General features: G+C 55.1%; 9 protein-coding genes across 9 annotated transcripts; 4 read left to right on the top strand and 5 right to left on the bottom strand.

Moving 5' to 3' along the window:
- Window positions 1-1,123: 1,123 nt before the first annotated feature.
- Window positions 1,124-4,171, bottom strand: GGS23DRAFT_68377 (exocyst complex component Sec10-like protein). Its single transcript, XM_051521192.1, has 2 exons — window positions 3,934-4,171; window positions 1,124-3,838 (listed from the first exon to the last, which is right to left on the bottom strand). The coding sequence occupies exons 1-2, from the start codon at window positions 4,040-4,042 to the stop codon at window positions 1,224-1,226; spliced, it is 2,724 nt and encodes a 907-aa protein (XP_051371515.1). The 5' UTR covers window positions 4,043-4,171; the 3' UTR covers window positions 1,124-1,223.
- Window positions 4,172-4,706: 535 nt separating this feature from the next.
- GGS23DRAFT_597117 (uncharacterized protein) lies at window positions 4,707-5,882 on the top strand (the record flags this gene model as incomplete). Its single annotated transcript, XM_051518571.1, has 3 exons — window positions 4,707-4,779; window positions 4,832-5,127; window positions 5,190-5,882. 3 exons carry the CDS (start codon window positions 4,707-4,709, stop codon window positions 5,880-5,882), a joined length of 1,062 nt encoding a protein of 353 aa, XP_051371514.1.
- A 680-nt stretch (window positions 5,883-6,562) lies between these two features.
- GGS23DRAFT_597116 (uncharacterized protein) lies at window positions 6,563-7,456 on the bottom strand (the record flags this gene model as incomplete). Its single annotated transcript, XM_051518570.1, has 3 exons — window positions 6,563-6,630; window positions 6,769-6,904; window positions 7,391-7,456. 3 exons carry the CDS (start codon window positions 7,454-7,456, stop codon window positions 6,563-6,565), a joined length of 270 nt encoding a protein of 89 aa, XP_051371513.1.
- Window positions 7,457-7,752: 296 nt separating this feature from the next.
- GGS23DRAFT_68173 (uncharacterized protein) lies at window positions 7,753-8,762 on the top strand. Its single transcript, XM_051521191.1, has 4 exons — window positions 7,753-8,050; window positions 8,214-8,340; window positions 8,514-8,591; window positions 8,669-8,762. Exons 1-3 carry the CDS (start codon window positions 7,898-7,900, stop codon window positions 8,570-8,572), a joined length of 339 nt encoding a protein of 112 aa, XP_051371512.1. The 5' UTR covers window positions 7,753-7,897; the 3' UTR covers window positions 8,573-8,591; window positions 8,669-8,762.
- Window positions 8,763-9,347: 585 nt separating this feature from the next.
- On the bottom strand, window positions 9,348-11,801 carry GGS23DRAFT_68163 (stretch-activated Ca2+-permeable channel component-domain-containing protein). The gene is made up of 2 exons (XM_051521190.1): window positions 10,264-11,801; window positions 9,348-10,209 (listed from the first exon to the last, which is right to left on the bottom strand). The coding sequence occupies exons 1-2, from the start codon at window positions 11,510-11,512 to the stop codon at window positions 9,512-9,514; spliced, it is 1,947 nt and encodes a 648-aa protein (XP_051371511.1). The 5' UTR covers window positions 11,513-11,801; the 3' UTR covers window positions 9,348-9,511.
- Window positions 11,802-12,941: 1,140 nt separating this feature from the next.
- GGS23DRAFT_597113 (calmodulin) lies at window positions 12,942-13,874 on the top strand (the record flags this gene model as incomplete). The annotated part of the gene is made up of 3 exons (XM_051518569.1): window positions 12,942-13,055; window positions 13,159-13,361; window positions 13,499-13,874. 3 exons carry the CDS (start codon window positions 12,942-12,944, stop codon window positions 13,872-13,874), a joined length of 693 nt encoding a protein of 230 aa, XP_051371510.1.
- A 1,111-nt stretch (window positions 13,875-14,985) lies between these two features.
- Window positions 14,986-16,501, bottom strand: GGS23DRAFT_569548 (translation initiation factor eIF4e). Its single transcript, XM_051516460.1, has 3 exons — window positions 15,960-16,501; window positions 15,491-15,819; window positions 14,986-15,385 (listed from the first exon to the last, which is right to left on the bottom strand). The coding sequence occupies exons 1-3, from the start codon at window positions 16,133-16,135 to the stop codon at window positions 15,054-15,056; spliced, it is 837 nt and encodes a 278-aa protein (XP_051371509.1). The 5' UTR covers window positions 16,136-16,501; the 3' UTR covers window positions 14,986-15,053.
- Window positions 16,502-17,100, top strand: GGS23DRAFT_569544 (uncharacterized protein). The gene has a single exon (XM_051516459.1). It carries the CDS (start codon window positions 16,778-16,780, stop codon window positions 16,961-16,963), a length of 186 nt encoding a protein of 61 aa, XP_051371508.1. The 5' UTR covers window positions 16,502-16,777; the 3' UTR covers window positions 16,964-17,100.
- A 2,046-nt stretch (window positions 17,101-19,146) lies between these two features.
- Window positions 19,147-21,528, bottom strand: GGS23DRAFT_67973 (uncharacterized protein). The gene has a single exon (XM_051521189.1). It carries the CDS (start codon window positions 21,256-21,258, stop codon window positions 19,375-19,377), a length of 1,884 nt encoding a protein of 627 aa, XP_051371507.1. The 5' UTR covers window positions 21,259-21,528; the 3' UTR covers window positions 19,147-19,374.
- Between the last annotated feature and the right edge of the window lie 5,976 nt (window positions 21,529-27,504).

Below are 27,504 nucleotides of genomic sequence, written 5' to 3'. Positions count from 1 at the left end.
AACAACCCACGTAAGCAGCCGGGTTTCTTCGCTAGGCGCCCAATGACCGCCCGCTGAGAAGGTCCGGAATTATACGTAGTATGCCCTATTCGTCGAGTGGCTGCTTGGCAGACTGTCTTTGCGCCATTACCACTCGCTGTGCTTGTGAGTCAGCGGACAGAGTACCCGTGGTAGGAATTCGTCCGTGGAACAATGGACGCGAGGCGGAAGCAAGCCGTTTGTTTGATCAGACCGCCCTCATCATCGTCCCATCACTTGTTGCGTCCAGTTCCCCGCCGTCATGATCGGCCCAGGGGCAACAGGGAAATCCCCTGTCCCAGATGAGATCTGAGAACCTTTTTTCGAGTTGCGAATCTGTAAACATGTCCTGCCTAGCTGTCAAATGTCCTCTACACACCGCTCTGCGAGGCAGCGTACAAATCTGAGCCGACTCCTGAGCACCACGTGCTCGTCTTCGTAGCTTCGGTGTTGGGTCAGAAGAAACCCCAATATTCCGGAATGACGAGACCTGGTGTCGGAGCACGGCTGTGGGTAACATTACGCAGTAGGCATATTATACGTAGGTACGTATGCGTGTGGGCGAGTGTGTGTGTGGATGGATGGTATATAGCTAGCTCTATGAGCATGACAGGGGTGGGGGGAGGTCGACGACAACGACGGTGATGGTGTGGAGAGGGAATCGAATCTAAAACTCTCAGATTGCCGCGGCCGTAGTTTCGCCACCAGCCCTATGGGAGATCCGCGATGCATATATCCCAACGATGCGGTTCGCTTCTACCCGTCGGATATTTTCCTTGGGCCAGTCTTCTGGGGAAGTGCCGTTGGAGCTTTATGCTCAATAAGAATCGAAATGGGTGTAGGCATGGAGTGGGCCTGGCTATTAATCAGCGCTGACAGACGCGGACTTGACGATGCCAATGTTAGTCCCTGTAATCCGTCCGCACGGAGAGACCTCGACCCGGCCTTATTACTGTTTCGGGCAGCCTTTCCCAGCATCCTTTCAGCCCCATCGCTCGCACGCTGATAAACATACACTGCCGGTTCCTAGACGCTGCTGGCACGTTTCGATGTCGAGCATTCTCGAGACACTTCTTTTATTTCTGATCATCTCCCACCCTGTAGGCGAGCGGTTGGCTATGTTAATTACTGTCATCGACCTTACTCGATGAGAGGTCATGCGCACGAGGGGGTGTTGGATCGAAATCCCGGACCAAATGCAGGATCTACATGAGGACGCACTCGAGTCCGTACATCGCCCTCTCGACGTCTTTCTTAACTTGGAACCAGTCGGCTCTTCTCTCTGCGAATTCGTACGCCTCTTCGGCACGAAATATGCCGCCGAACCGATCTCCGTCGGCGATTATGGTTGCCATTTCTTTGGCATGCCGGGCGTCTATAAGGTATATCTGACTTAGTTCTCGCAGCGCCTTGAAGTACGCGAGAAGGTCCGGGTTTTTAAGCGTCCGAATGTACTCGAAATACATGTTCATGTCTGCAATTAGCTTTACTGAGCCCTCGGTGCTGATACGCTGTCGTTTGATATGCTTGCACACGGCGGTGAACAAACGCAGCCCGACCTCGCTGTTGAACACGTCTAACATGCTCTTCTCTGTGCTCCCCACCAGCATTTTGGTGTGCGATGCTACGAGCTCTGTGACGCGCCTCGCGGTTACAGTTGGGCCGATGTCGGGGTCTTTATTCGTGATGGCTTCGTGCGACGACGGCAGCGGGTTGAAGTCCGTCGGGAGCTGGGTTGTTGCGCACAGGTATTCAACCTCATCCATCAACACATCGATGCCCTTGTTGAGGCCTGCGGCGACACTCTCATCTAGCATCTGCTCGAACTTCTTCTTGGCCAAACCTGCAGGATCGAGAAAATCGTTCCGGTCGGCAATTTTCGTCGCCGCAAGTTGCTGCTCGTAGAAAACGTCGATCATTTGTGAGATGATGTCGCCCACGTTGACCAGCTCGATGAACATGACGAGTGGTGCCACGCCGGTCTGGCTGTGGTCGCTGATCTCGCGAGGGTTGTAATGGGATAGATGCTCCACCGCCTTGGTAAATCCGTTCTTGACGTGCGTCTGGCCGAGTATCCTGACTAAAACAACGAACAATGCTTCGCACTGCTCTCGGGCTTCTTCACCAGCCTGCCCTCCTAGCGCGACGAATTTTTCGGCCCTCCCCAAGCCTTCCTTTGCGGCATGCACTAAACTAAGAGCCACTTCGATACTGAAAAGACTTCTAATTCCTTCGAGTCGATTGGCCATCAGTGCGGCCTTTGCCTTGAGCTCATCGTTCGGCGCCTCCGAAGGCAAGGGACTCGCTGTCCGTTCCGGGGGCCCGCCGAGCCCCGGTGTCTGGGGGCGTGACGACACAGGTGTGCCGACGACAGATCGCCGAAGCGCGGAATTGTGGGCGGTGGCCGGGGCGGGTTTACTTGCCCCGAACGGCGAAGAAATGGCGCTGGGCAGCACAGTAACCGGCATCATCACGACTTTCTTGAAGGAGGTCAGGAAATCGTTTTTGTCAGCTTGTCGGTTGAAATTCCCCATGTAAAACGACTCGACGGTGGCGTCCTGCTCCGAGAGCTTCTGCTCCCAGTCGTCGACTTCGCGTTCGGCGAACCTCGTAAAGCTGTCCAATTCCTCTTGTAGGTACAAATCCAGATGTGGCTCGAACACTTTCAGCGCAATATCTTTTGCATGATCGTCAAGGCCTCCTTCCGAGTCCTTCGGTGGATCTAACGATCGTACGAACTGTACGCAATGCTCGAAGAGCCCGGAGACCGCCTTTAGGTAGGAGGGCATGTGTCGATCATGGCATTCATCCAATAGCGGAGTCACATACTCCATGATGATGTCTTCTCGAATTTTATCCACAAACGCCCAGAAGACTATTCCCGGCCGAGGAAAGATGCGGCTAATGACAGCGCTCTGCTCGTTCACCTTCCGAGCGAGCAGCGCAAAGAACATGTGGGAGGGTTCGAGCGTAATGCTGTCCTGGGGGGCTTGGTTGATGCAATCCATGGGGTTGCCCAGGCTCCCACGCTCGTTGAGTATGGGGTGCTTTTGAATAAAAAGATCCATGGCGGCGCTGCCACCGTTCAGGGTATGCAAAACGTGTGCATATCTCTGCATTCTGCCATCGACATCCCAGAATTCGTAGCCTTGCTCGAATTCTCTCAGAACCGCGCTTTCGAAGATGGTCGTCATGTTGATGAGCTTAGCCTCCCGTTGCTCGCAACCCTGGGCCCAGTCACTTTTGCCGAATATTTGCAGATTGGACAGCATCTGAGCCTGCCTCTCGGGATCACGGAACACAGTGAAGACGATGGGCTCGGTGTGCGTCTTTGCCCGCACCAAGTCGAAGTAAAACGGCGCCAACGCGCCATATACCTTTCCATATTCTTGTCTCGCATATCCACGAATACTCCTGACATTCTTGAGAACGTCAAGCAGCGCAGCAGGGTCTTCGTAAGGCGACTTTGGTTGGGACGAGATTAAACTTAGGGTCTCAAAACCATCCAGCTTTGGCTCTAGCGGTTGCAGAGCCTGCCGTGCCTGAACTTTCCTGCGCTCCTCTTCCACAGTGGCGTCAAATATGGTCGTGCTCGTCTGACCGGCGCCTCTGGCGTTCGCCCGTCCGGCAGCGTCCCGCTTCTTCTTCATGGCATCCTCAAATCTCTTCCTAGCCTCCGCCTCGCTCCAGCATCCCATACTTTTGAGCCTCGCCACCCATCTCGTATCGTCGTAAACCATCTCGCGCATTCGCCATGATGTCCTTGCAAATCGGAGAAGGTCGGAGACGGGCAAGTAATTCATGATCGATACTATGATTTCTAAGGATCGAAGTCAGCACCTGTCTCCAGCTCTCTTCGACTTCGGGTGGAGGGGAGAGGAGATGGCGTATAGCGGTCCATCGTTAGGTGCTTACCAGCGGGTAAAGAAGTCTTGGACTCTATCATCGATGTCGCCCGCAGGGTTCCTAGGATGCTAGCCCTGGATGCAGGGCCCTGCTGCGGCGCTCGCTTGAAGTTAGACATGGCAGTCGAATATGTCTGCTACACGGGGCAGACACAACGAAAGCTCAGTGAAGGGGAGGAAAGCAGGAAGAAGAGGGAGAAGGGCGGGGAGAGTGAGAGTAGGAGGGCATTAAATGTGTCACTGGGGAAGATCCGTCATGTAGATACGGTGTACAAATGGATACCTCAGGTTAAGAGGTAGGTGCCTGGTATTTATCTGGAACCGCGGCCTCTCAACTCGGGGCAACCAAGATGCGATTTGAGGTACTCATCGTTATTTTAGGACCAAATCCTCACACACCTGTTCCCGATCCGGCAGCTTATACTACCACCTGCCAGAACCTGGCGAAGGCATTCCCAGCCGGGTACCGACAGCAGACGGGTACTACGTAATACCCCGAAAGCCACCTGTGCATGCGCACACCGCCTTGTCTCCCCGCGGCAGAAACCTGGCCCGGAATCTTTTTTGTCCCCAGAAGAAAAAAAAGACAGTCTAATAGTTTGGAGCTCCAACTGGATACGCATCTCGGCCAATTGCTTGGAAAAGCACCGATTTCCGATATCCCATGTTGTCGATCGCAAACGCCCACTAATCTCTACTAACTCGCGAAATAAGAAGAGCATATGCCGCCATCTCGTCAACCCAACCTGATATTCTCGCCTAAGGACTCTTATCGACCTCGAGATGGAGGCCAGCGACCCGTCGCCCTCGCAGAAGCTTGACCCGGCCAAGCTCCATCGCGAAGCTGTAGCCAAAGGTGACGATGATTGCCCAGCTTGTTGCCGGGCAGAATTGCTAACATGCTACAGAGGAAAAGCTCAAGAGCCGGCAAGACCCCGAACGAGCTGAAGCCCGCAAGGAGAGGCGACACGCCAAAGCCGAGGGGAAGAGAGCGCGAAAATTCAAGGTCCCTCGTGGCGCCGGGCGGACCGACGAGGCGAAGGCGGCAGACAGGAAGAAGCTGGCTAAGCGAGAAGATAAAAGAGAAAAGCGACGGAAACACCTGCGTGCGCGAGCTACCAAATTAGAAGCACAAGCAACCAAGCTCACGGCGGAGGCCCAGAAGGCTAGGGCCCGTGCCGATTTCCTAGACGCGCAACTAGAGGTGAGGTCTTTCCTGCGCGCCGCAGCCTAGTGTCTTTCTATTAACTGTCACTTGTTGGGTAGGCGGAGGAAGCCGAGAAGAAGAAGGCTTCTCGCGAGATCGCCGAGGAAGCGAGTGCAGAGCAACAGGGAAATGCAGCCGATAATGCCGTAGAGGAGCCGAGCCTGGATGCGGATGTCAAGAAGGGGGGGGAGAAAGTAAAGAAGGGGGAAGAGAATCGGACGGGGAAGCGCAAAAGAACGACGGAGGAATCCTCGCATGAGCCTGTGAGCGGCGCAACGAATGAAGATACCGCGGAAGATACGGAGATACCCAAGGAAGAAAAGATAGAGAAGAAGAAGAAGAAGAGAAAGATAGAACAGGACGCCTCAGAGTCCCACGCTGGAGAGGAGGTATCCCAGGAAGAGGCACCCAGGGAAAAGAGGAATGAGAAGAAGAAGAACAAAAAGAGGAAGGAAAAGAGCCACTCTGAGGAGGCCGTGCCCTCCGCCGCGACCGATGTCGGGGCGGACGCCCCCGGCGGCGAGCAGTGGAACGTCCAGGGCCTCGAGGGCGGTGACAAGAGAAGAGAGAAGTTCCTCCGACTCCTCGGGGCCAAGGGAACCAACGGGACGACAACCGTGGACGGCCACGATGCCCCGCGCACGTCGAAAATCGACATCGCCCACATGCAACACGACCTGGAGCGTCAATTCGATGTGGGGATCAAGATGAAGCACGAAGGCCGCGGACACCGGAAGGGTCTCGGGGCGTGATCGAGCCCGTGTATTTCATGTAGCATATATGCGTGTACGAGGGGGTAAAAAATCCAGGGGAAGGAGAGGAAAAGATCGGTATGGGTGATTAGGGGGCTCAATCAGGTGTGTCCCTCGGTGTGGCATTTTCAGAAATGAGCCCTAACTGGGTCTCTCTTCAAGGACGAGGCATTCTTCTCGTCGCTGTGAAGGGGGACCCGACCATATCTTTTGCTCTCCCGTTCTTCGGCTTTTGTAGCAGCAATGCTAGCGTAGGTAGTTAGGTATATCTTATAGCCACACCCCAGCTTAAAGCTGGACCTGAGTTCACGTCACGACTGGGTATAACCACACGCAGGCTGTGAAATAGAAGTGTTTCCGAAACGCCCTGATACATGTAGCCCTCGTAGTAGCGATGGCCTGACTACCTCGTCTGTACACATATACACCTCGCCCACCCTTCACATATTCCGCTCGGCCTAGCTCCCACTTATTATATCTACCATTTCTTTCTCTTTTTGCCTTGTTTCCGCACACAGTTGGGGCTATACGGGGTTGTCGCTACCGAATTCGCCTCGGACGTGTGTGTCGAACTATGTCTATCTCGTGGGCCGGACGGCTAACGGCGTGGTCCCGGTACGAGCCCTCCCTCGCGACACGTATGAGAGCTGCTGCCGTCCGAAACTGGCCGGTTCCCACGTCTACCGGAAGAAGATGCGCGAGAGGACCTCGAACACTAGGCCGCCGAAGACGACGAAGGCGAGAATGACTGCATTTTATCGACGAGTTTCAGGTCAGTTCTTTACACTCACATCTTTTCCTCTCCGGGAATCGTCCGTGTCTGCCGGCTGCCAAGGCTGTGCGAGAGGGTGCGTGTGTGTGGAAAAGGGGGAAGGTGAGTGCCTACTGAGCCAGAAGGGGGAGATGGGCGACTTGGTCACGTCCTTGGTGCGCTTCTTGATCTCCGTCTCGGATTTGCCGCGGCGGGCGTCCTGCTCCTTTGCGAACTTGGCATTGCGCCTCCGCTGCTCGAGTGTCTGGGCCTGCGAGAGTATACCGTGGTTAGCTAGCTGCCCACCTATCCGCCTCTCCCGCCTCCCTGTCTCCTTGACTCCTGCCGAGCGCCTCGAGTTTGGACATAGCTCGGACGATGCTGTTGGGGCTGCTTTCCAACTTCCCGTCAACGTACCATTTCCGATATATCAGGGAGGTATTTATGTATGAGAGGTTATCGCGAGGTATGTGGTAAGCAGCAGAGGCGGCGTTGTGCACCAAGTTGGCGGATTCTCCGCGAGATGTCGATGTCAATGGAGATGTGGTAAGTGTGAAAGTTGCGAGGTGAGAAGGGGGCAGATTAGGAGAATTGGCTTATAGGAGGTTGTGTCTCTGGTCCTAGTTGCGATTGGGTTCCGTCCTGCTGGCGGCAGCTTTATAAGGAAGGATAACAGATATCCCAGTCGATCCTAAGAACAGATTGTTCACAGCCAGAGGTTGGAGATGAGATGGTCCGGCAGGTTGTACATACTCACCTGCCCATCTGCTTTGGAATATGGACATGTGTCTGCAAGCAGGAAGTAACAGTTATGCGGATACATCTAGGCGGGTTGGGTACCTAGGTACCTCTAGTACCTCGTATGTATGGGTGTACATGAAATGTACCGTGCACTCTATCGATGCAGGTATCGAGGGAGCTGCCAGGTTGCACCACTTGCTGCAATGAGTTAGCGTCGCTGTCTCGTATAGTATACCTTGCAGGTACTTAATGCTGCAGTAGTGTACCCCTGAGGGGGGCTGACAGCCTCGCCTGCAAGGGAGTTTCTCACCTGACGTACGTAGGTACCTACATGTATGCGCTACCTAGTACGTAGGTATCCTATTCTTATTCTTCGCCAAAGCCGCAGCAACCTCCAGTGTTAAGCCGCACTTTGGAGCTCTTACGGAAGAGCCCCGTACAGATCAACCGCAGACTATTACACACGCCGCAAATCAACCTATCTCTTCCCCCAGTCCGCCAGACTCGACCGGAACAGACAACAATGCTCCCCCGGGGTCCCAGACACCTGGCGCTGCTGCGCACGCTCACCGCGCCCCGGCCCCCATCCGTGCCGCCCGCTCTCCAGCGCCGATTCCGACAGCACATGCGGGGCCGGTTCTATTCATCACAACCTCAACCGGGCGGTTCTCCAAATGCAAGGCACCCTTCCCCCCCCCCCTTCTCCCTCTCTCCGAGCCCCCGCGCACCTTCGCAGGGCGCGTGAAGATGAAGTCTCTCTAAGACAAAGCCTTCCATGCAAGCTATACGTATCTACCCACTCTCTTAGACACCTATATTAACAATCTACCCCTCGCTAGGCGGACTTCTTTAAGACCTTTGGCCGCCCCATCGGCAAGGTCTTCCTCCTCGCCATCTTCACTTACCAGCTGGCCTACTTTTTCTGGACGAGTCTCGAGTATGAAGAGATCAAGGGCGAGATGCAAGGTGTGTCCATAACCGCTGGCCCCCTTCCACACTCTCTCTTACGCTCGACTTACCCCCGCCACCGCTACCAATATCCCACCTGCCCGGCTCGCGCAAGAGCCCACCCTGCTCGCCCTCCCTGCGCCTTTGAGCGAACCTAGGCTGACTATAGGCGTAACCGCGAATCCTTCTAGCGACCATCGCCGAACTGGAAGCTAGGGTAGAGCAATTGGAGAAGAACCGCGGCCGATAAAAAGAGAGAAAAGAAAAGGGTTAGCTATACCACCAACCTGGGAAAAATCTACCAGTCTACTCATTAATTGCTCCCTCCCAACCCAAACCCAAGAAGAAGAAAGGTCCAAGAGAAGTTGGATCTACACCAAATTTACGCCGCGGTCCGGGCCGGATCCCCTACCGAACCATAACCTGCCCACCTACTTGTCCTCCGACTCCCAGCAGTGAAGTCGCGCGCACGGAATAAACCAACACACTAGCTAGGCCGAGGCGATCAGGCCCCAAGTCTCATCTAAGCTCTCGCTCGGAAGCATCGTTCTTGTCATAACCACGGGACTGCCTGCAGGGACAGGCCTCTTACCCCTATCGTGGTCGCGGTGGAGGATCGGGGGTAGTCACTCAGAGCTACACCTAACCCGTATACGCCTACCATTGTCAGACATGTATCCACCGCAAAGAGAGAAAGACGAGAGGAGTCGCGCGCGCAACGGCGGGAACATGGATTAGTAGTAGTAGGATCGCTATAGCGCGTGCCGACCCTCACTACATAATAACCTACTAGTAGGAGGCAAAAGCAAGCATATCCATCTCCCGTCCCGCCCCTCAGAGGAAAAAAAAAATCATCAAACATTCAGAGCCGTCGCGATCCGAGAACGCCTGTGCAATGCCACCCCGCTCGTCACGTTTTCCCATCCCATCTCGCGCGCGGCTCTCGTGAGAAGGGGCCGGTGATAGACCCCCTTTATTAACTCTCTTAGGAGATTCCATCTTAACGACGCCGTCCATCCAATGCTCTCTTATCCCAGAAATACACCGTGGAGGGGAAAAGAGGGGGGGGATAGAGAGAGGAAGAATCAAAAACAAAAAGGGAAAAAAAAAACCATTAGCCCAATTCCGCCTATCTATCTGTCTATCATATCTACCTTTGTGTCTGCCTGTCCGTCCCCACCCCCCTTTACTACATCGCACCCAGCAGCAGCACCAGCACGCTGACGAGCGCCGCGAGCGCGGACGCGGCGGCCGTCGTCGGGGCGGCGCTCGGCGGAAAGTGGGCGGAGCCGGGGTAGTTGCAGGTCAGGCCGCCGGTGATGTTGCGCCGGCCGTAACTCGTGTTGAACCCGAACTCGGAGAAGGGGCGGGGGCAGGCGAAGCCGAGCGAGGCCGGACAGCTGCGCACGAGCTCGTAGCATAGGTCCTCGCACGGCAGCAGCTCCTTGTAAGGACCCGGCTGCACGACCTCGTCGATCTGTGGGTTGCGCGACGTGTTGAAGGCGCGCAGGTGCCCGAACGCCTCCGTCACGCTCGGGTCCACCACCGTCCCGTTCGGGAACGGCTGCCCGATGTTGCGCATCTGTAGGGCCGGCCGGTCCGGCGACGAGAAGTCCTCGCACCGCGGCACCGCCACCGAGCAGAGCCAGTTCTTGTACGCCGCCTTGCAGTCGTCGCAGCCCCGCGCCAGGGAGTACTTCGACGTTACCGGCGCCTCGCACGGCACCTGCTGCAGCACCTTGTCGAAGTTGTCCCACATGGTCCGCGTGTAGTCGTCGTAGAACGCGGCAAGCGCCGTGCCATTCGGGAAGTTATTTAAGTTTCCTGGCACGGCGTACTCTGTCTCGTCGCACACGGTAAGGTTGAAAACGAACGTGCACGCGCCAACTACGGCGTTTTGTTAGCGACCTGATCACTCGAGGGCAAACCAAGGGCACTTACAAGGCTTGGTTTCGAACTCGGTCGGCCGAAACACCCTGCCGCCCCCTATATCCGAAGCGGAGCTGTTCTGTCGGGTCTGGAGGCCCTTTCCCGGAGGACGAGCAAGAATTCCAATATAGGTAGAGCTGGCGTCGAGACTGCTGATGTAGAACTCTTGCTGTGTGGCGTTGTCTTCTCTCCCCTTCTTCAACCCCATAGTTATTACTCCGCTGGTGCCATCTGCAAGACCTCGAATCTGAGCGTGCAGGCTGAGCCCGCAATAGGAGTTTCGTAAGCCGTTAAGCGCCGGGTTGGCCCGGTCGTGCGCAAACATAACATAGGGCATCTCGTCGGCCTGATCTGAGCCAATTGGCAGGTCATCTGTCTTAAATAGGGCCGCCGACCAGTCACTGTCAACCCAGACCAACTCCGAGACGGATTGGTCGTCGTAGGAAAAGTAATACCGATCGGTGGAGGCGACGATTTCGAAATTGTACTGCTTCGAGGCATCGAATAACTCGGCCGAGACTTCTGGGGCGGAGACGCTGAAATAAACATCCTGGCTTAGGGATACGTTAAACATGACCGCCCCCTGTTTGAAGGGAATGGCCCTCTGAGACCCGGTGGTCTGTGATGGCCCCGGAGAAGTATTATCGGTCGAGGTAGAAACGTAAAGAGTAAGCTGGGGGGGATCCACGTTGGTTCTGTTCGGCGAAATATACGTGGGCTGCTCGCAGGTATTGGCGGATATCCATAAGGTCCTCGACGGTTGTTGTCGCCGCGTTAGCTCCGGGCCCAAGATAGAGCCATCTTCGTCACCGTCCTCGTAGAGGTCGGCATCTACAGTTGGACCCCGTGATTCGTTCAAGCTGGCTAGGCTTCCCGTATGCTCGTCCTCATCCTGCGCCGCCCTGCGAGCAACAGATGATGCCGAGTAGACATAAGCCATGGTGGCACCGGGGGCAAGATTGCTCCTCTCGAGTTTATTGTTGGTCAGCGTGATCACATTATCCGGGGCCCTGCCGATAATACTGCGATCGAAAAGGCCGAACTCGGGCTCGTACACCGGCGCGCGGAGGTCCGTCGCCTCGGACATCTCCAAGTCCTGCGCGGCGAGGGCGCGGAAGCGGCTGTCATGATGGATAGCTATGGGGTCGAACTCGGCCGCGAAAGCGAACTGCGGGGGGAATAGAAGCAGATAGATGATGAGCAGCAAACAGGAGGCTATGAAGGACGCAGCAAGCCGCGACTGCAGAGGACTAAGCTGCATCCTAGGAAGATAGCCCCGTAGGGCATCTCACGGAGGAAGGATCGTGCACCAAGAACGGCACGTCGGGGTCGAGGTGGAATTGGTCGGTGGGCTTGCGTCAGCGGGACACGGTTATTATGCTAGGTGCTGCACCAAAGCGTTCGAGGTGGTTGCGATGATCGATCGATCGTACTCTGTGGCAGAAGGGCGAGTCGCTTGGAGGGATAAATCCTGTCAGTATCGGGTGAACGATGCGATTGACGGTAGCAGTTTGTCGGAAAGGAGACGGGGTTGTCGAGGAATATGGGTGGTGGAAGCCGTCGTGGGAGGGTTTCACCAATCCGAGAAGCCAATGCAGGTATCATAGACAGGTACGTACCTAGCGTACCTAAGGTAGGTGCCTAAGCCCATGATTGCATATATGCATATACCAGGTAGGTACCTCCACGTAACGGAGACTCAATGGGGCCTCCCAAGGGATGTACCTATGAACAGTGAGACCCGGATATGACGGCTTCCCACAGGCAGGCCAGAACGTCAGGTACAAGTCCCCCCATGGCTGAACTAGGTGTATATACCTAGGTAGATACCTAAGGCAGCCACACTCCCCCACTTGCCTACACTAATGCATAAGCTAGGCAGGTACTATATAGCCTTATTACATATGCTAGAGGTGCCTAGGTACCTACAGGTACCTAATCCTTCTCCTTCGTAGGTAGGTACCTAGGTACCAAACCGAATGCTTCAGAATGCAGAGCAGCACGGGCGGCTATAAAATGACAAGATGCTTATGCGCACTTCACGCAGGGAGTTGCACATGGCTTCTCGCCCGTCGAGATGCGATACGGTTGAACTCCCTGCCGTCCATTCTAGTGACGTAAGCATGTACCTCCGTCTGTCTATCGTTCTATTAATGGAACCCTCTACGCCGATGGTGACTGCAGGGGTGTGGAGGGGTCTGTCTGCCTGCCTAGCGGATCGGCGTCCGGCTATAGCCTACTACTCTCCAGGTGCCTTGCCGTAATCGGAAAAGGGCACCTATCTTAGGTAATTATAGGTACTACCGTATACCTAGGTACCTACCTACCTTACATCTCTCCTCGCAACCCTCGTATGTTCGTAGTTGAAGCGACGGGTCTTTGGAAGTAGGCAAACTGTAGGCGGCATGATATCAATACTTGCTACCTTAAGTAGGTAATAGTATAGGAGGTATAGACAGGAAAAGCGGAACCCCGCTCCCGCTTATCGCCTTATACATGGTAGGTATGCATGTATGCGCACATGCGACAAACCCAAACGGACCGTGGGGTCGACCCACCTTACCGCTTCTAGCCAGCCTAGGTACATACCTGTACCTACTATACATGTACTACAGGTAGGTAGCTCCCCTAGACGCAGACCCATCAATAGTGGCTATCAATGTGGCTGTCGATTCGGACATGTACAGGTAATGGCCTGCACCTCCGATCTACCAACAAACCTCCCTCCTCCGCTCTCGCCGCTCAGCGCGCACCGGCGAGACTCTCCTCTCGCGCACCCGTACCGACCCGTGCCCGACCCTCTCGTTCTCGGACCTGCCGGCCGCCCGCTTCATCTGCCCAGAAGATGGTGAGCCAGCAGCAACAACCGCTTCCCCACCCGACGATGTCGCTAACCCGTGCGCGCAGCCGCCGAAACGCAAAGCCCCCGCCGCCGAATCCTCCTCCTCGTCTTCCGCGCCGAGGGAGAAGCCGTCGAAGCTGGCCAAGGAGCACAACATCTCGGCGCGCGAAGAGCGCGAGATCAAGGAGGCCTTCGCGCTGTTCGCCGAGCCCCTCGACGGCGAGAAGGACGGCGTCATACCGACTAAGGACGTGCGGCGCGCCATGATGTTCGCCTCCCCCATTCTCCTTCTTCTTCTCCCTCTTCCCCTCCCCCCTCCCCTTCCACGTATACATACCTACCCCGCCATCCGTCCGCTACCGAAACGGAGAGAGACGAGAGCGCGTTCTTAACACGTCCGCGCAGCGCCCTCGGCATCCCGCCCAGCAAGGCGGAGCTGAGAGAGTTCCTCGAGATCCTGGACCCGGACGAGGAGGGGCACGCGGCGTACGAGCCGTTCGTGGCGATCTGCGCGCTGCAGCTGCACGCCAAGGGCCCCGCCGACGCGTCCGCCGTCTCCGCCGAGGTCGACGAGGCCTTCCGCCTCTTCACCGGCGGCGCCGACGGCGCCCCGCTGACCCTCGCCCACCTCAAGCGCGTCGCCATGACCCTCAAGCAGGACGTCGACGAGCAGCTGCTCAAGGACATGATCCTCGAGGCCAACGGCGGCGCCGGCGTCGCCCGCGGCGTCTCGCGCCGCGAGTTCGAAGACGTCATGAGGCGCGCCGGCGCCTGGAAGTGAGCTCCCCCACCCCGTCCGAGAAGAAGACGAGGAGGAAGAGGAGGAGGAGACTTGGGTGACTGGTTTGCCGGCCTACCGCTCCGCACGCTTCCCTCGGACGAAAACAGCGACCGGTCGGTGAAACAAGCAAACAAGCGAGGGTATACCGGGCATGTGGTGGATCAGGAGGTGGGGGGAGGGTTTATATGGCGAATGACACCCCCCGCCCCTCCCCCGGCACCTGTGGTGATGTCAGGAGGCCAACACGTAAGACATCAAGTCACCGCCACCACGTCTCCTTCTCACCTTCCGCTTGGGGCGGGGAAGGCGGTACCAGTCTCGAGACCCCCTTCGGCCGGCGGTCGCGAGTGGTCACGAGACCCCCTTTTCGAGGCGAAAGCAGCACGCGGGCGGACTCGGGCATGCGGAGGGCCCAGCAGCCGCGAGGCGTCCGCCGACTCCCGCCAGGCCGAAGCGAACATGAAACCCCGGCGGGCCTCTGGCACAACTGCGCTTAGCTTGCGGATTTTTATTTTTATTTGCGTATGTCTTAGCATGGACGCTAGAGGCTCGCAAAATATCACAGGGGCGAAGGAAGGAGATTGCCAATAAATATGTAGGGACGCTGCTACGTGGTGTGGCGGCCGTCAGGAATACGTGGTTATATATAGGTACCTAAGCTAGGCCACAAGCTACCGCCAACGCTGAATGCTCCGTGTCCCGTCCCCTGGGTAGTTCCGAGGTATTCCCATCCTCCTGTCCCACGTGCCCGGAACGTAACAGTATCCCCTCGCTAAATCCCCGTACTAGGCCGTGAGGAGGTATTGGCGGAAAAATGGCTGCTTCCGGTATGATTTAGTAGTCCGTCCAGTGGGCACGAAGACACGAACGAGACTTTGGGGGCAAGTGGTACAGACAGGACGAGGACGTCGTCTACTATACATCTGAGTGATGTGGAAATACATACCCCGTACCTTCGATATGGACCCGGTCGCGTCGGGGTTTTCTGCAGATCGCCCTGAAGTAGCCCCTACTCCATGGGATCTGAAAGTAGTGTGTACATGCTATGCTTCCGTTTCCGTTTCTGCTTCCTCCGTCATTCACGTGAATCTTCTCACGCCCCCCCCCCCCCCCTCTCCTCTCCTCTGCCATTTCCCCTCCTCCCATTCCTTCCCCTCCTCCCATCTTCTCCCCTTCTGCCTACTCCGCCGCCGGCGTGGCTGTAACATTCTCATTCTCATTCTTCTGCTCCTCCTCCGCCTCCTGCTTCTTCTTGGCGGCAGCGGCTTCCTGGGCACGCTTTTGAGAGTCGAGGACGGCGCGGAGCTCGGGCGGCGGGTTGAAACCCGGGTGGTCGGCGTGGCGCTTGTAGAAATAGTTGTCGGACTTGGGGCGCAGCTCGACCGGCAGCTCCTCAAGCACGGCCGCGAGCATCCCGTCGATCGACTTCTGCTTCGACGAGTCTCGGTGCCAGATTGACACCAGGTGCGAGTTGAAGCGTACCGACAGTCCGACGCCACAGATCGTGTCGCCTGGTAAGCACGGGGTCCAAGTTAGCTAACTACCTTTTTTCCTTCTTTTGGAATAGGAAGGGGAGGGGGTTAGCGGGAAAGACGAGGGGCAAGAGGAAGAAATACCTTCTTCGAGGGCCTCCTGGAGTTTCTCGCCGATGGCCATCAGCTGGATGCGGGTCCAGAAGTCCGGGCCGGAGCTCTTAGGGACCCGGAATGTCCAGCTACCGCCCTGGATGTTACGGCGGTCTTCCCAGATGGGCCTGTAGCCACTTTTGAAGAGGTAGATGGACTCGCGCATCTTGATCTGGTCGACGGGGGTATTGTTGTTGTAGCGCCAGAAGTCCTGGACCGACTCGATCTGAGTGCCGAGCTGCTCGAGGGACGCCTGGTAGTTGGTGTTACCGCTACTACTGCTCTCGTTGTCCTTCTTCGCCGGCTGGTCCTTAGCCTGCCTGATGGGGGGATAGACGTTAGTTACATTATTTATATTCCTTGAATCGGTGCATCAGGAGAGGGGGACCGGGCGTGCCTATGGTTACATGATATATATATGCCCACAACAGCTAGAATACAGATACACACACATACGCACCTATCGAAGTAGACATTCCAGTAGTGCTGGGTGGGCAGGGGCCGCATGGTCTTGAGGAAGTTTCGCTTCGCATCGTCGCGCTGGTCGGCGGGCGAGCTGACGCTGGGCGAGTTGGCGTCGGTGCTCTGGGAGAGGGAGGAGAGGCCCCTCGTAAACAGGCTTGGTCGCGTAGCCATGGTGATAGCAGCTACTGCTGGAGGTGCCCGATCTGGTTAACTTGGACTTAGCTGGGTTGCGAAGGGATGTTTTGCTGTGCTTTTGTGTTCACCCCTACCGACAGGTTGGGAAAGGAGGGGTCAGCGGCGGTGTTTAGTGGTGGTATTTAGTATTCAGCAGTCTGTGATGAAGGTGTTGGTGGTGGTGATGACGGTGGTGGGGTCCGGACTTGCTGGGCCTATAGGAGGCTCCAGGATGCGGTGCGGGTTAGGCGGTAGGGTGTAGAGCCAATCTATGCAAGCCAACCACGGTCTTACAGGGGGAAGAGAAGCGAGGCAGAAGGGGGGAGGGGAGGGATTCTCGTCGTTCGAGATGATCATCTACTCACCTATATTAACCTTCCACGGCAGGGCAGAAATGCAGAAAGGAGAGAGAGAGAAGAAGACACTGCCTAGAAGACCAAGGGTGGGCGTTGTCTCAGATGCTGCTGAAAAGCCGCGGACTGCTATGAAAAGAGAGAAAAAGGAGAGATGGGGGATGAGAGAGTGAGAGAAAAGGTAGCGAGCGTAAGAGGTGTATAGAGATGAAAGAGAGAGCGGACGGTGTGGCAGGTAAATAAAAAGGCACAGCCAGTATGAGCTGGGTAGGTACGATATAGTAGTATGCCTACCTGCCTCTGTATCTCAGGTTACCTGGCACTGTTGGCACTGTTGGCACTGTTGGCACTGTTAGGCATATCGCACCGCGTACAGCAGTGTAGCGCACTGTGGGGCATTGTGTCAACGGGCATCGTCAAGCCATCCATCGTACTCATAAGTAGGTATTGGAAAAGAGCATGGGCAGCGTAGCGTATCATAGGCTTATTTGAAGCAAGGGGACATTCCGAGCTGGTGCTTCTGAAACAGGGTGCTGCTCAGTTTCAAGAACCGCTTGCTGTTGCCAATAAGCGATGGCTAGCTACGAGTTGCACCATGCCTTAAGTACCAGTTTGCTCATTATAGATTCGACTATCTACCTGTCGTGAGCCTCTGCGTATGACCTAATATACATTGTAGTGTTAGGTAGGCATGTACTTGTCAGGTATCTGCCTTATGGTATACTTACCTTAGGTACCTATGGGTAGCCTGTAGGTACATAGGTATAATATATATATACCAATGGGCACGTTGAAGGCCTTTAATAACCCGATTGGCTCGAGACTTCAGCTCTGACGGACCTAGGTACCTAGGTACCTACCGACAAACCGCCTCTTCGCGATACCTGTCACCATCTAAAAATATCCTTTGCTCTTCGCCTTGGGCTAAACACGTGGGCGGTAACGATAGATACCTCGGGCAGGACGGGATGGTTATGTAACCTGGCTGGTACCTACGGGAGAACCAATATCAGAAATTAGCAGGTATTCGCGAAGCCGTCTCCTGTCAACTTTACCTACATCGGCATGCTCGAGGTCGACTCGCCTGCTTCGCCCTACCTTAAGCACCTAACCTAAACATATGCTCAACGGGCAGGTAGTAATCGCGCACAGCAAATACGCAGGTACACAGAGCATCATACATTTACCGCCTATTAGGTACCTACCCTTAGGTGGGCGCGGCAGTACCCTTAATCATATACATCTAGGTACCTCTCCTACCCCGCTAGCATGAACGTCACAAACCTTAGATGCCTCCCCGAGGAGATATAGCGTATTATGCATACTCTTATGCTGCTTATTGGGGGTTCGGATGAGGTCGCCACGAGGCCGCAAGTATCGGCCCCGTTGCTAAATACCTCCTAGCCTTAACTTAGGAAAGCCCGAAGCCCCCCGTCTTGAAGTGGCCTGGCGTACTGCAGCCAGCCGTTCAATCCCATTGTCCCTCGGTTTGAGGTTGCGGGACGCTCTACCTAAGCCCGTTGATCCCGCGTCCCCGAGTCTCACAGTCGTCCCATCCGACATCCTAAAGCCCCCTTGACAATTACCTGCCGCGAGGTGTACAACCGGCACCTGTCCATACAGGTATGTATAATATATGTATATATATATATATACTACACACCCTGCCTGCCTTGGGTAATAGGTAGCCCAGCTTGGGGAGTGTGTCAAGTCGGAAAGCCTTGCGATTCATCCGTCTCTCCTTAGCCTCGTCTTGGCCCCCTCCCCCCCTTTTCCTAAGACACCAAGAACCAGGTCCGTTCGCGGGAGAACCTCCCGAGTATCACATAGACACCGCTCGTTCGGCGTGTTCGGCGGAAGCCCAGCGAGGCGTCACATGTACGAAGCAAGGTCGGCACGAGGCTTGGCTCTGTGTGTTTTCATCGTGGGGGGATGTAGGCCAGAGACGAGCTGGACGGAGAGGAATTGTCATAGCTAGTAGCATCTAGACCTCTGGGGATTTTGAATCGGTTTCATTGGTTCTTGGATTATGGTTAAATGATACAAATCGTAGAGCTTGGGGTTTAGAATAGGTCGACTACCATACTGCAGCTACTTTTAGACTCCTATCTGGTAATTTCTGCTTCTCGAGTCGGGCGTTTTCCAGTGACCGCGTCAGGACCTCGCATTGTCCGGCCTCTCCTCGACAACTGTCCACCCATCTGTGTATAGATAATGCCAGGCTTTCTCTCCTCATGCCCTCTCTCCTCCTTCCTTCTCCACCGCGACCAACAGAAGGTATCTGCAAACACCGGCCACCAGAAGAATCTGGCGATGAGCGAACACAACGAGCGCACGCTAGCGTTCAGTATAATAGACCTCTCACCCCCACCAATGAATCGGTCCCAAACCCCCACGAACTAAAAGGGGAAAAAAAAAGTACGAGCAGTATGACGCCAGCTGAAGCAGCTTGCTCGATGGAATGGATCAAATGAATAGTCGCCCAGCCCAGGTCCGATAACCTACTCCCCGAGAGCAAGCTTAGACCACCTATGACCACGCGGTTATCAAAATGTGTCAACTTGCCAACCCGGAAGCCGTTTGGCTTCTACGATGTGTTGTCACATATAATCAGCCTCCAGTGGGATGAGAAGGAAAACTTCAAAGGGGGGGGGGGGGGGGGGGTTGTGTATCGCCTCGTGACATTCCGTTCGATAGTGGCGTGACAAAAGAAAAGAACCGTGACGCGAAAAACCAATGGTATCAGAGCGCAGACGCCATGTTCGTGATATGCTTGCTTTCGCCATGCAATTCAACTTATGAATCAAGTCGATCAAGTAGACATTATGCTGAGAACGCCTTGTGAAATGAGATGACGCGAGATTGGTGACAGTGTAGACGTGGTTATTGCGAGGCGGCAACACACCAGTGACGATGGAACGCCCAAGCACTCTTCTGACACTCCTTGCTACAGTACTTCGTTCGGCGGCACCGACGGCACTTAGCAAACTGCCTCGTAAACTCTTCCCACTTTCCGCACTGGTAATACGCGCATTGTCGAATGCCCCCTCGGGTGTCGTCCTTGCGGCAGAGGTTACGCATCACGACGCCAGCCCAATACTGCATATCGTTGCTGTGATACCGGACGGTAAACTTCTCGACCAGGGGGAAGATGTTGAAGTCGTTAGGAAGAAGGTATTCCTCCTCGTACTCCTCTTGACTCATAGATTCTATCGTGGCATTCTCATCGAGCAGTTGCAATTCCTTCCCGATCTTCAATCGCGGCACCAAGTGGCTCTTCTGGAAATAGGATCTCAGGTTGCAGTATTTCGAAACATACGCAAGCAATTGAAGCGACATCAGCACATCTTCCTCTCTAGGCATTGCCGCCAGCATTTGTGGGTTGGGGGGGAGCGGCCGGTCTAGAAGATAGCGAGGCACATTCGCGTGGGTTGGCAGGGAAGGCTGGGGGGTAGGCACAATGGGGCGGTTCGGGGAAATGCCCATTGCCGGACCGGGCGCCGGGGCGTTATTCGGAATGCTGCCATCCATGGGGGCTCGATGGGTGATGTTGAAGGTTCCCACATCTGGAATTTCAGACACCGTCGGCGTTGTTAGGTCAAGGGCGGCGCCAGCCAAAGCACTGTCACCTTCTTCCATGGCGATATCCTGGAAACCCACTGCGGGAAGGTTATCGGCGGCGCCAGACATATCGGCGTCTTGGGACTCGTCCGACTGCACGCTCTCGGTAGCATTCAACTCATCCGTGTCAGTCGTAGAATTCTGATGGCGTATGGAAGGACGCCGCCTGAGCCGGCTGTTCTGTGCTAGAACCGAGGTGGGCCGGAGCGTGGGAGAAAGATTCCGCGAAGGTGGCAGAGGTGTTGTAGGAGATGTGGGTTGTGAGGGCAGTAGACTAGGGTGGAACGCTGGGACAATAGACGATAGTCGATCGATATCTCGGACGGGGCGGATGAATCCATCGACTGCCTCCATAGTGGGCACTGCGCTGGCTAGAGGTTGGATTACCTGTCGAGCAGGCGACACGATATTCTGATTGGTCTCGTGCCTATGGTGATGATGGTGATGATGGTGGTGGTGGTGATGGTGGCGATTGGGGAAAGTTGGGCGGTCCGGAGGAGACGTAACGGGGAAGGGTACGTTCGGTACGACTTCGGTATTGGCCTGCTCGGTCGCGGCCGACGTACTCGCGAAGGAGGCAGCTGAGACATCGATGGACGGAGGCGGGGCCTGTCGGCGGAATGCCCTCTGCTCGAGATCGACGCGTGCAGATCGATTGGCAAAAGATGATTTGAACGAAGGATCGCGATGGCTGTGACTCCGATGGCGATGGTGGTGATCAGCAATTTGCTTCTGCTTAGCTTCCTCAGCTTTTTCACGGCACTTCTCGATGACCTTGATGTAATTGTCGAGTATCGTCGCGATGACTGGGACCATGTCTGCCTCGACCACCCGAGTTCTTACGTTCTCGGTCCCGCGAACTCCTATGTTCACCACGCATTGGAAGGCGAGATTCCACTTCCACATATCCATCATGTCCTTACTCCGCCCCTGTTTCAGGATGCATACCAACCTCTCGATGCCTCCATCGACTGTCAGAATATCGCGGATGCGGGCGGACGACGTGGTCAGATAGGCGAGGTGGTTGAGCGAGTTGATTAGGGGAAGCGTCGAAGTACAATCTAGAGCCCGCCGGTCATACAAGGCGGTGGTGATGCCCACCGACGCCTTGTTGACGTTGGGGATGCTGAAATTGACCTCCCTCATGCTGTGTGCTGCGGAAACAAAACCAGGCCCGAACGACGACGATGGCGGCAGCGGCGGCAACGACGATGGCGGACTTGGATGACGGTGCCGGAGGGGATAACTAAGAAGGCAGGAAGACGTCTTCAGGTGCTACTGTGTGGATGACAACACCAGCTTCTTCCTAATAGGCGAGTATCGAAGAGACACGGGCCACCTCTTTAATGGATTTGAGATGAACGCGTAGGAGGAATCAATGCGGAGAGTTAATGCAAAGTACAAGGGAGGGCTGGTAAAATTGTGTGTGTGGGCGACGGAATTCGGAAACCGATGGCACTGAACGACGGCTCTGAACAATGCGTGGTAAGGAAACCAAGGCAATTCTATTCTCGGCGCAATTGTTCGCACAACGACCTCGACGCTGTTAGTGTCGTGATGTCAAAAATTTTCCCCTTCTCCCCGTATCTGCTTATTCTGCTCTTCCGAAGGTTCCCTCGTGGCAGACACGCGAGTTTAGGGCGGTCGGGTGGAGAGGGAGAAGTAATTGAGTGATAACCCAAACGTTCGATCGCGGCTCGGGGACTGACGAACTATGCCCAAATGCCTCAAACCGCCCGCCCCTGGAGAGACCTAAGGACGACGAAGGCGGATGGACGGACGGAGAGACGAAGAGAGAGTGCGTGCGAAAGAGAGAGCGACTTCGTTCTGGAGGCCCGAATCTCCAAGCGCGGCGGACGTCTATGTGCAGATGGAGGACCCCATCCAGAAGAAGAAACGAGAAGAAGGGACAGAAATTACGGAGGGACGGGGGAGGAGAGATTTCGCAGTGGTAGGAGGATGAGGCAGCGATTTCGTTTCGGGGAGGAGGGGGGGGGGTGGTTGTGAAAGATGGTTGGGTGTACCGGAGGAAGAGGATGAACTGACTGGGAGGTAGGTTAGGGGAGATTTTGGGAACAGAGGGAAAGGAAAAGGGAGACGGTCCCGCCCGGGTACAAGTTTGCAGCTAGAAAAAAAAAAAAGAAGAGTGAGAGGCGAGAGAGAGAGAGAGAAGGCGGGCAGGGGCACCCTCCTGGCTGCAGCGGGCATGCTGCCTAAGCTGCGCTGGGTTGCGAGGAGGCGTATGAGGTACTGCGGTACCCCCTCTCTCTCTCTCTCCTCCTCCTCCTATTGCAACTGAGTAGCGTGGCGGTACCTGATCGGGTACCTACGTGGGTGCGCTACCTGATGGATGTACATTGCAAGTTGGGATACGGGTACGTGGTACCTACATAGAGGTAGGCACTAGGTTAGGTACCTTGCCGGCCTACCAGAGGGAATCTTGGGTCCATAGGTAGGTAGTTGACCCCCCATTAGTACCTACCTAGGCACGTATCGATTGCACTATATACCTCCTACCTTGGGTACCTAATCTGCCTCCAGCCCTGTGGTCCGACGGATGGAAGTATGGAACTTCTGAGGTTCTAATAGCCAGGGGCAGGCAGGAGGCGGGCACACATGGACGTTCCCGTGACATGCATGTACCTCATCCGTATAACCCATCCCCCATACCTATACATAGGTCTATCAGTATAAGAAGCACCTGGGGCCAGGGGTTAATAAACCCACCAGCCGGGGCCGCCGGAGGTCCCTACAACATGCCTTACTCACTTCTCCCTTTCTCGACGCAGACCCGTGCCTGGGCCAGTACCTGAGAGCTATATCGGACAGGTATAGACCTTTGGCTAGCGCCAGGGCTCGCTCTCAACTAACCTAGGTACCTAACTTTGGGTGCCTAACCTAGGCATCTCTACGCTGCCTATATTGCGTACATCCATTCCATACCCATACCTGCAATGCCTCCTAAACTCATACTTACCTACGTACCTAGCTCCTAGACAGGTAGCCTGTGCAACGTATGCATATATCAGATCGGATTTCCCAGGGTTCGCGCTGCTCAGGCTGCCTTATATACTCTGCCTGGACATATGGAAACGTTGCTGCGAACATCCATCGATCCCTATGGATCGGCTAGGTTAGGTACATCCATCTATTGGAATCTTGCGACAGCAGATAATATAGCCTGGGCCACTGACGTCCGTTGACCCGGACTAGGCTAGCCGCTAAGATTGGCTGCATACCTGCCTACATACATATGTAGGTACCTACCTTAGGTACCTGACGTCCTCTACCGCAGACCACTACAGGCAGGGGTAGGTACTTACGCTGCAGAGCCAGTGGGTGGGTAGGTCCCTATGCCACACTACGCAGGTTGAAAATTTCGTTCACGCTGCCGGCCCTTCAGCATGCATGGTATCGGTATGCATGGGTGGATATATTGTACAGGGAAGCCCTTTTCCCCCCCCCCATAGGGCATGAGAGCAAGGGACGAGCACGGCGATTCGAACGGCACGAATTTTCATACGCGAAAATGTCGATATCTCTGCTGGGCCGCGCACCGACCTGAGGCAGTCAGTATGTGTCCCAACTGTATTCTGTATATAACATCCCAACTGTATTCTGTATATAACATCCCAACTGTATTCTGTATATAACATCCCAACTGTATTCTGTGTCGACGTTCCGTCAGAAGAGGGTTCGGAACTAATCCCATCAAGCTCAGCTAACTCGAGGCACCTGGTTTCGACGCACGCGTGCCCGTCTCCCATTGGTATGGATGACCGCCATCGGTAGGTGGGAGAGACTGCCCAAGGTAGCATCACAACCTGCACGCACAGAAGTTGAGCTTATGTGGCTGCCCTACCTCATGTTCATGCTCGGGTGGCTCTTCTGAGGCGGGAAGACTAACGTGTAGTTGGACTTGCCTTAGACGTCCATCTGCATACGTACGCTGTGACCTGCCTGGCTGGTTAGGTAGGGAGGCAGCATGTAGGTGTGGCAGTATCCTCAACCACTGACAGGGGCGCAACTGATGAGCCCTTACAATCGGCATTGGCACTGTCTGCCCAAGGTATACGAGTGATTCTGGTTTTCGCCAGACACCACATGCCTAGAATTCAAGTCAGGAGGTTATCGGCCGCGGTCCCGTGAGTTGAAGATTAGGCGGAGGAGTAAGGAACCGAGTCGAAGTGGTTTTCTCCCGGAGTTTGGTATGCCTCGTATGCTCGTTCTCTCAGTTGACCCGACGTTGCCGAATATAGCATAGGGGGAGACCGGGTCTCTCCGTCGCACTTCGGCAAACTGCCCCCGTCTCACTGGTCGGAAATACCACCTATGTAAACATCTCTTTTTTTTTCGAACCATCCAGACATTTATGCGTGGCTATGGCAAAACCACTCTCTGTCCCTAACCAGAGTCAGCCATGTGTACCGCGTTAGGCGACTTCCTCTCCTCCTCCATCACGTTGTTGTTGATCATCTCGCCGTGGCAAATAGGTCGAACATCGGGACGTCCCAAAAGAAAAAAAAAAGGTCTATTGGTTGGTAAGCCCTTATTAGCAGGTAGGTAGGCAGGTAGGTTATGTAGGCATCTCCTGTTCAGCTCTCCCGTTTCACGTGAGAGTGTTCGACCCTTGAGGCACGTCACGTTGCGACTTGGGCGACATCTATCTTTCTTCACACACACAACATCGATGCTGCTAGATTGGCCGTAGCCAGCAGACGCATCGGCGAGCCTCTACTAGTCAACGGCAAGAGTTCCATGTCATATGTACATGTAGACGTTATGGGATGCCGACTGAAATTCGAAGCCAGGCGTTGCATGAGCGGAAAACCGAAACCGCTTCTCTCCCCCCCCCCTCGTCCTTCGCGTTCTCTGAACAGGGATTTCGGGCGACGATCTTCAATCCCAGTTAAGGTTAAACACATATGTATGTACGTATACGGATGGATGTGTGGAAAGGTGGATGGATGAATCAACGTACGCAGAGATCAACTCAGTTGGCTTGTCGCTCGCCACCCCGCTCCTCGTCCCCGCTCCGGAGGGCCCTTCATCATCAGATTCGGAGCAGAGACGCAATCCCCAAGATGATGTTGGCCGCGGTCCACCTCCCCTTTTCCCCACCCTCTCTTCTCCCTCCTCCTCCTCCTATCTCCAACCCCCTAGATGGGCGTGGGAACGTTGGTGATAACCATCTTCTAGGACAGTAGGTATAGCTACTACCATCTACAGTGATCCCTACGCTCTTGACGGCTAATTCTCCCGCGGCTCCCTCGAACGAGTTTCGACCTTCAGTTGCATATATGTGTGTGGTACATGCTGGGGAGCATTCCCTCCTTGTCCTCATTGGGCTGACATGCTTCTTCAACTTCTGGGAAGACTTTTCTTGGCTTCCCCGCCTCGCCCGTTAAACAGGGGATCGGCCGCGATCCTGCTGTTCTCTCCATAATCTGCATCCTACGCCTGGGTGGTATGATGGCCGGGGTTGCCTGTGTGTAGCCAGGAAGGATACACAAGGCGGTAGAAGATGGCGTAGCAAAGTGAGATGCGAACGAGATTCGACGATTCTCTCGCCTCCCTCCCATCGTGAGCGTACGCAAATCCTCATACAAAGGTCGTCGTCGGTATGTGAGTGGCGCTCTATTGGCGCATGCCGAGTTGAAGCCATCCGTCACCGGTCTCTCGTCCAAGACAGACGATGATGGGGCGGGCAGTACTACGCACGCAGGTTAGGCCAACCTCGGAGCTTGGGCCGGCGTTCACGAGTCGGGGAAAAAGGAAGAGAAGGGAGAACGATCTACCTGGGCGACCAGCCAAGTGGGCTAGACTATAGCCATCCAGTGTCACATCGCAACCCATACTACTGTATGTACGTGGGAATCGCGTCACGGATTGGCCCCTTGGCGCCGATTGGAAAACGGTGGTTTGTTTCCAGCCATTCGCCGTCGAGCAGCCAAGTAACGAGACCCCCGATATCCGTCAAGCGACTTCTCCCTCTTACTGTTCTCCTTCCCGCTCTCCTTTCCTCCCCCCCCTCCCTCTCTCTCTTCTCTCTCCTCGTCCCTCTCTCCGAGATTTATGCGGTACCTACTTTAGGTACCTAGCTGGGCACGTCCGAACATCGAGTACCTTAGGTACCTACCTACCTACCTGTTAGGTGCCCAAGACAAATGGCAACCGTAACAATAATTTATACCGTTCAACGGATCAAATTGCAGGTCGCGAGGGACGATTCAACTATACCTCTAGTTAGGCAGGCAAGAATTGTATGCTGTGCGTCCATAATCGTCATCCGACGGCCGGAATGGTCCAGAGCAGGTACCTACCTAGGTACCTAGCTATCTCCTAACCTTAGGTATGTACTTCCTACTTACCTTAGGAGGTACCTCTCAAGGCTGCTGGGTGCCTCGAGAATGTGCGTACCTACAGGTACCCAGATGGAAGTCGATTCAGGTAGGTATGTTAGGTACATACCTCCCTAGGAGGCACCTACCTTAGGTAATGTATGCACCACCAGATAAGATTCGGTACCTGCATACTGCCGGAGATACAGATGGATTATGGTACCTGTTGTGTCCATTGTATGAGTATCCATTGCGGGCGGTTGATTGTTGAGCATGTTACTTAGGCGGAGTACCTACTTGCCTCTAAGGCAACCAGCAGGCACCCGTGTACGCATACAGGTACCTTTCATCAATTTGGAACCTGGATGGATTTCTATAGAGACTTTGGTGAGGTTCCTACCTGCATCCACCGCGGATTGTACTATAGGTACGTACCTATGTATATAGATGTAGGTGTGCTGATGGACAGACAGCAAAAGACCGGGTCCAGACTTCGTATTGATTTGCCTGCACCTACTATTAGAAGGAACATCTGTGCGATGCATCGGCGGTTCCTGACATCCATCCCGAAGCGGGGGCAGTAGGTCCTTCCCAACTGAAGCTCGGTCTGTCTACGTTCAAGAGCTGTCTGTCCGCCAACGTCCTCTTCATCTGCTTGCCAACGCTCCCGACATCTGCTTCCAGCAAGGGATAATGGCCCCGACGTGTCCCAGACGGGCGCGCTAGACTCGCGCAGAGATCTCATCCCACGCCTTCGCCCCTAGAATGGCCACGGCTCTTGGAATACCAAGGCAAGCCAAATAAATAGCCCAAGCCGGCGCCTACACGGCTGGCGCGATCCCGGATCTATCCAAGAGATATACCCTTGGAGATACCTAGCCACCCTCGTCAACCCGCGATAATCCAGAGCCGGCGCCGTAACGAAAGCGGATTCCATGTCTTTACTGGGATTAGTCCGCCCTCGATTCGCCGGTTGCTCCGCCTTCAATCCACCGCGGCGGCTGGGTAGCTTATGGAAATAATAAAGAACCCTAGATGCTGGGAAGGGTGC

The sequence above is a fragment of the Durotheca rogersii genome, assembly GCF_024521655.1.
Source record: "Durotheca rogersii strain YMJ 92031201 chromosome Unknown GGS23scaffold_11, whole genome shotgun sequence".
NCBI classification, from domain to species: Eukaryota; Fungi; Ascomycota; class Sordariomycetes; order Xylariales; family Xylariaceae; genus Durotheca; species Durotheca rogersii.
This window is presented reverse-complemented; position numbering and strand designations above follow the sequence as displayed.

Coding starts and splice junctions, on each gene's coding strand:
- GGS23DRAFT_68377 (XM_051521192.1), bottom strand. CDS start 4,042: ATGTCTAACTTCAAGCGAGCGCCGCAGCAGGGCCCTGCATCCAGGGCT. Junction 3,839..3,933: donor CAAGACTTCTTTACCCGCTG/GTAAGCACCTAA, acceptor TTCGATCCTTAG/AAATCATAGTATCGATCATG.
- GGS23DRAFT_68173 (XM_051521191.1), top strand. CDS start 7,898: ATGCTCCCCCGGGGTCCCAGACACCTGGCGCTGCTGCGCACGCTCACC. Junction 8,051..8,213: donor AACCGGGCGGTTCTCCAAAT/GCAAGGCACCCT, acceptor ACCCCTCGCTAG/GCGGACTTCTTTAAGACCTT. Junction 8,341..8,513: donor GATCAAGGGCGAGATGCAAG/GTGTGTCCATAA, acceptor GAATCCTTCTAG/CGACCATCGCCGAACTGGAA.
- GGS23DRAFT_68163 (XM_051521190.1), bottom strand. CDS start 11,512: ATGCAGCTTAGTCCTCTGCAGTCGCGGCTTGCTGCGTCCTTCATAGCC. Junction 10,210..10,263: donor CGAGTTCGAAACCAAGCCTT/GTAAGTGCCCTT, acceptor AAAACGCCGTAG/TTGGCGCGTGCACGTTCGTT.
- GGS23DRAFT_569548 (XM_051516460.1), bottom strand. CDS start 16,135: ATGGCTACGCGACCAAGCCTGTTTACGAGGGGCCTCTCCTCCCTCTCC. Junction 15,820..15,959: donor TGGAATGTCTACTTCGATAG/GTGCGTATGTGT, acceptor TCCCCCCATCAG/GCAGGCTAAGGACCAGCCGG. Junction 15,386..15,490: donor CCAGGAGGCCCTCGAAGAAG/GTATTTCTTCCT, acceptor CGTGCTTACCAG/GCGACACGATCTGTGGCGTC.
- GGS23DRAFT_569544 (XM_051516459.1), top strand. CDS start 16,778: ATGCCTACCTGCCTCTGTATCTCAGGTTACCTGGCACTGTTGGCACTG.
- GGS23DRAFT_67973 (XM_051521189.1), bottom strand. CDS start 21,258: ATGAGGGAGGTCAATTTCAGCATCCCCAACGTCAACAAGGCGTCGGTG.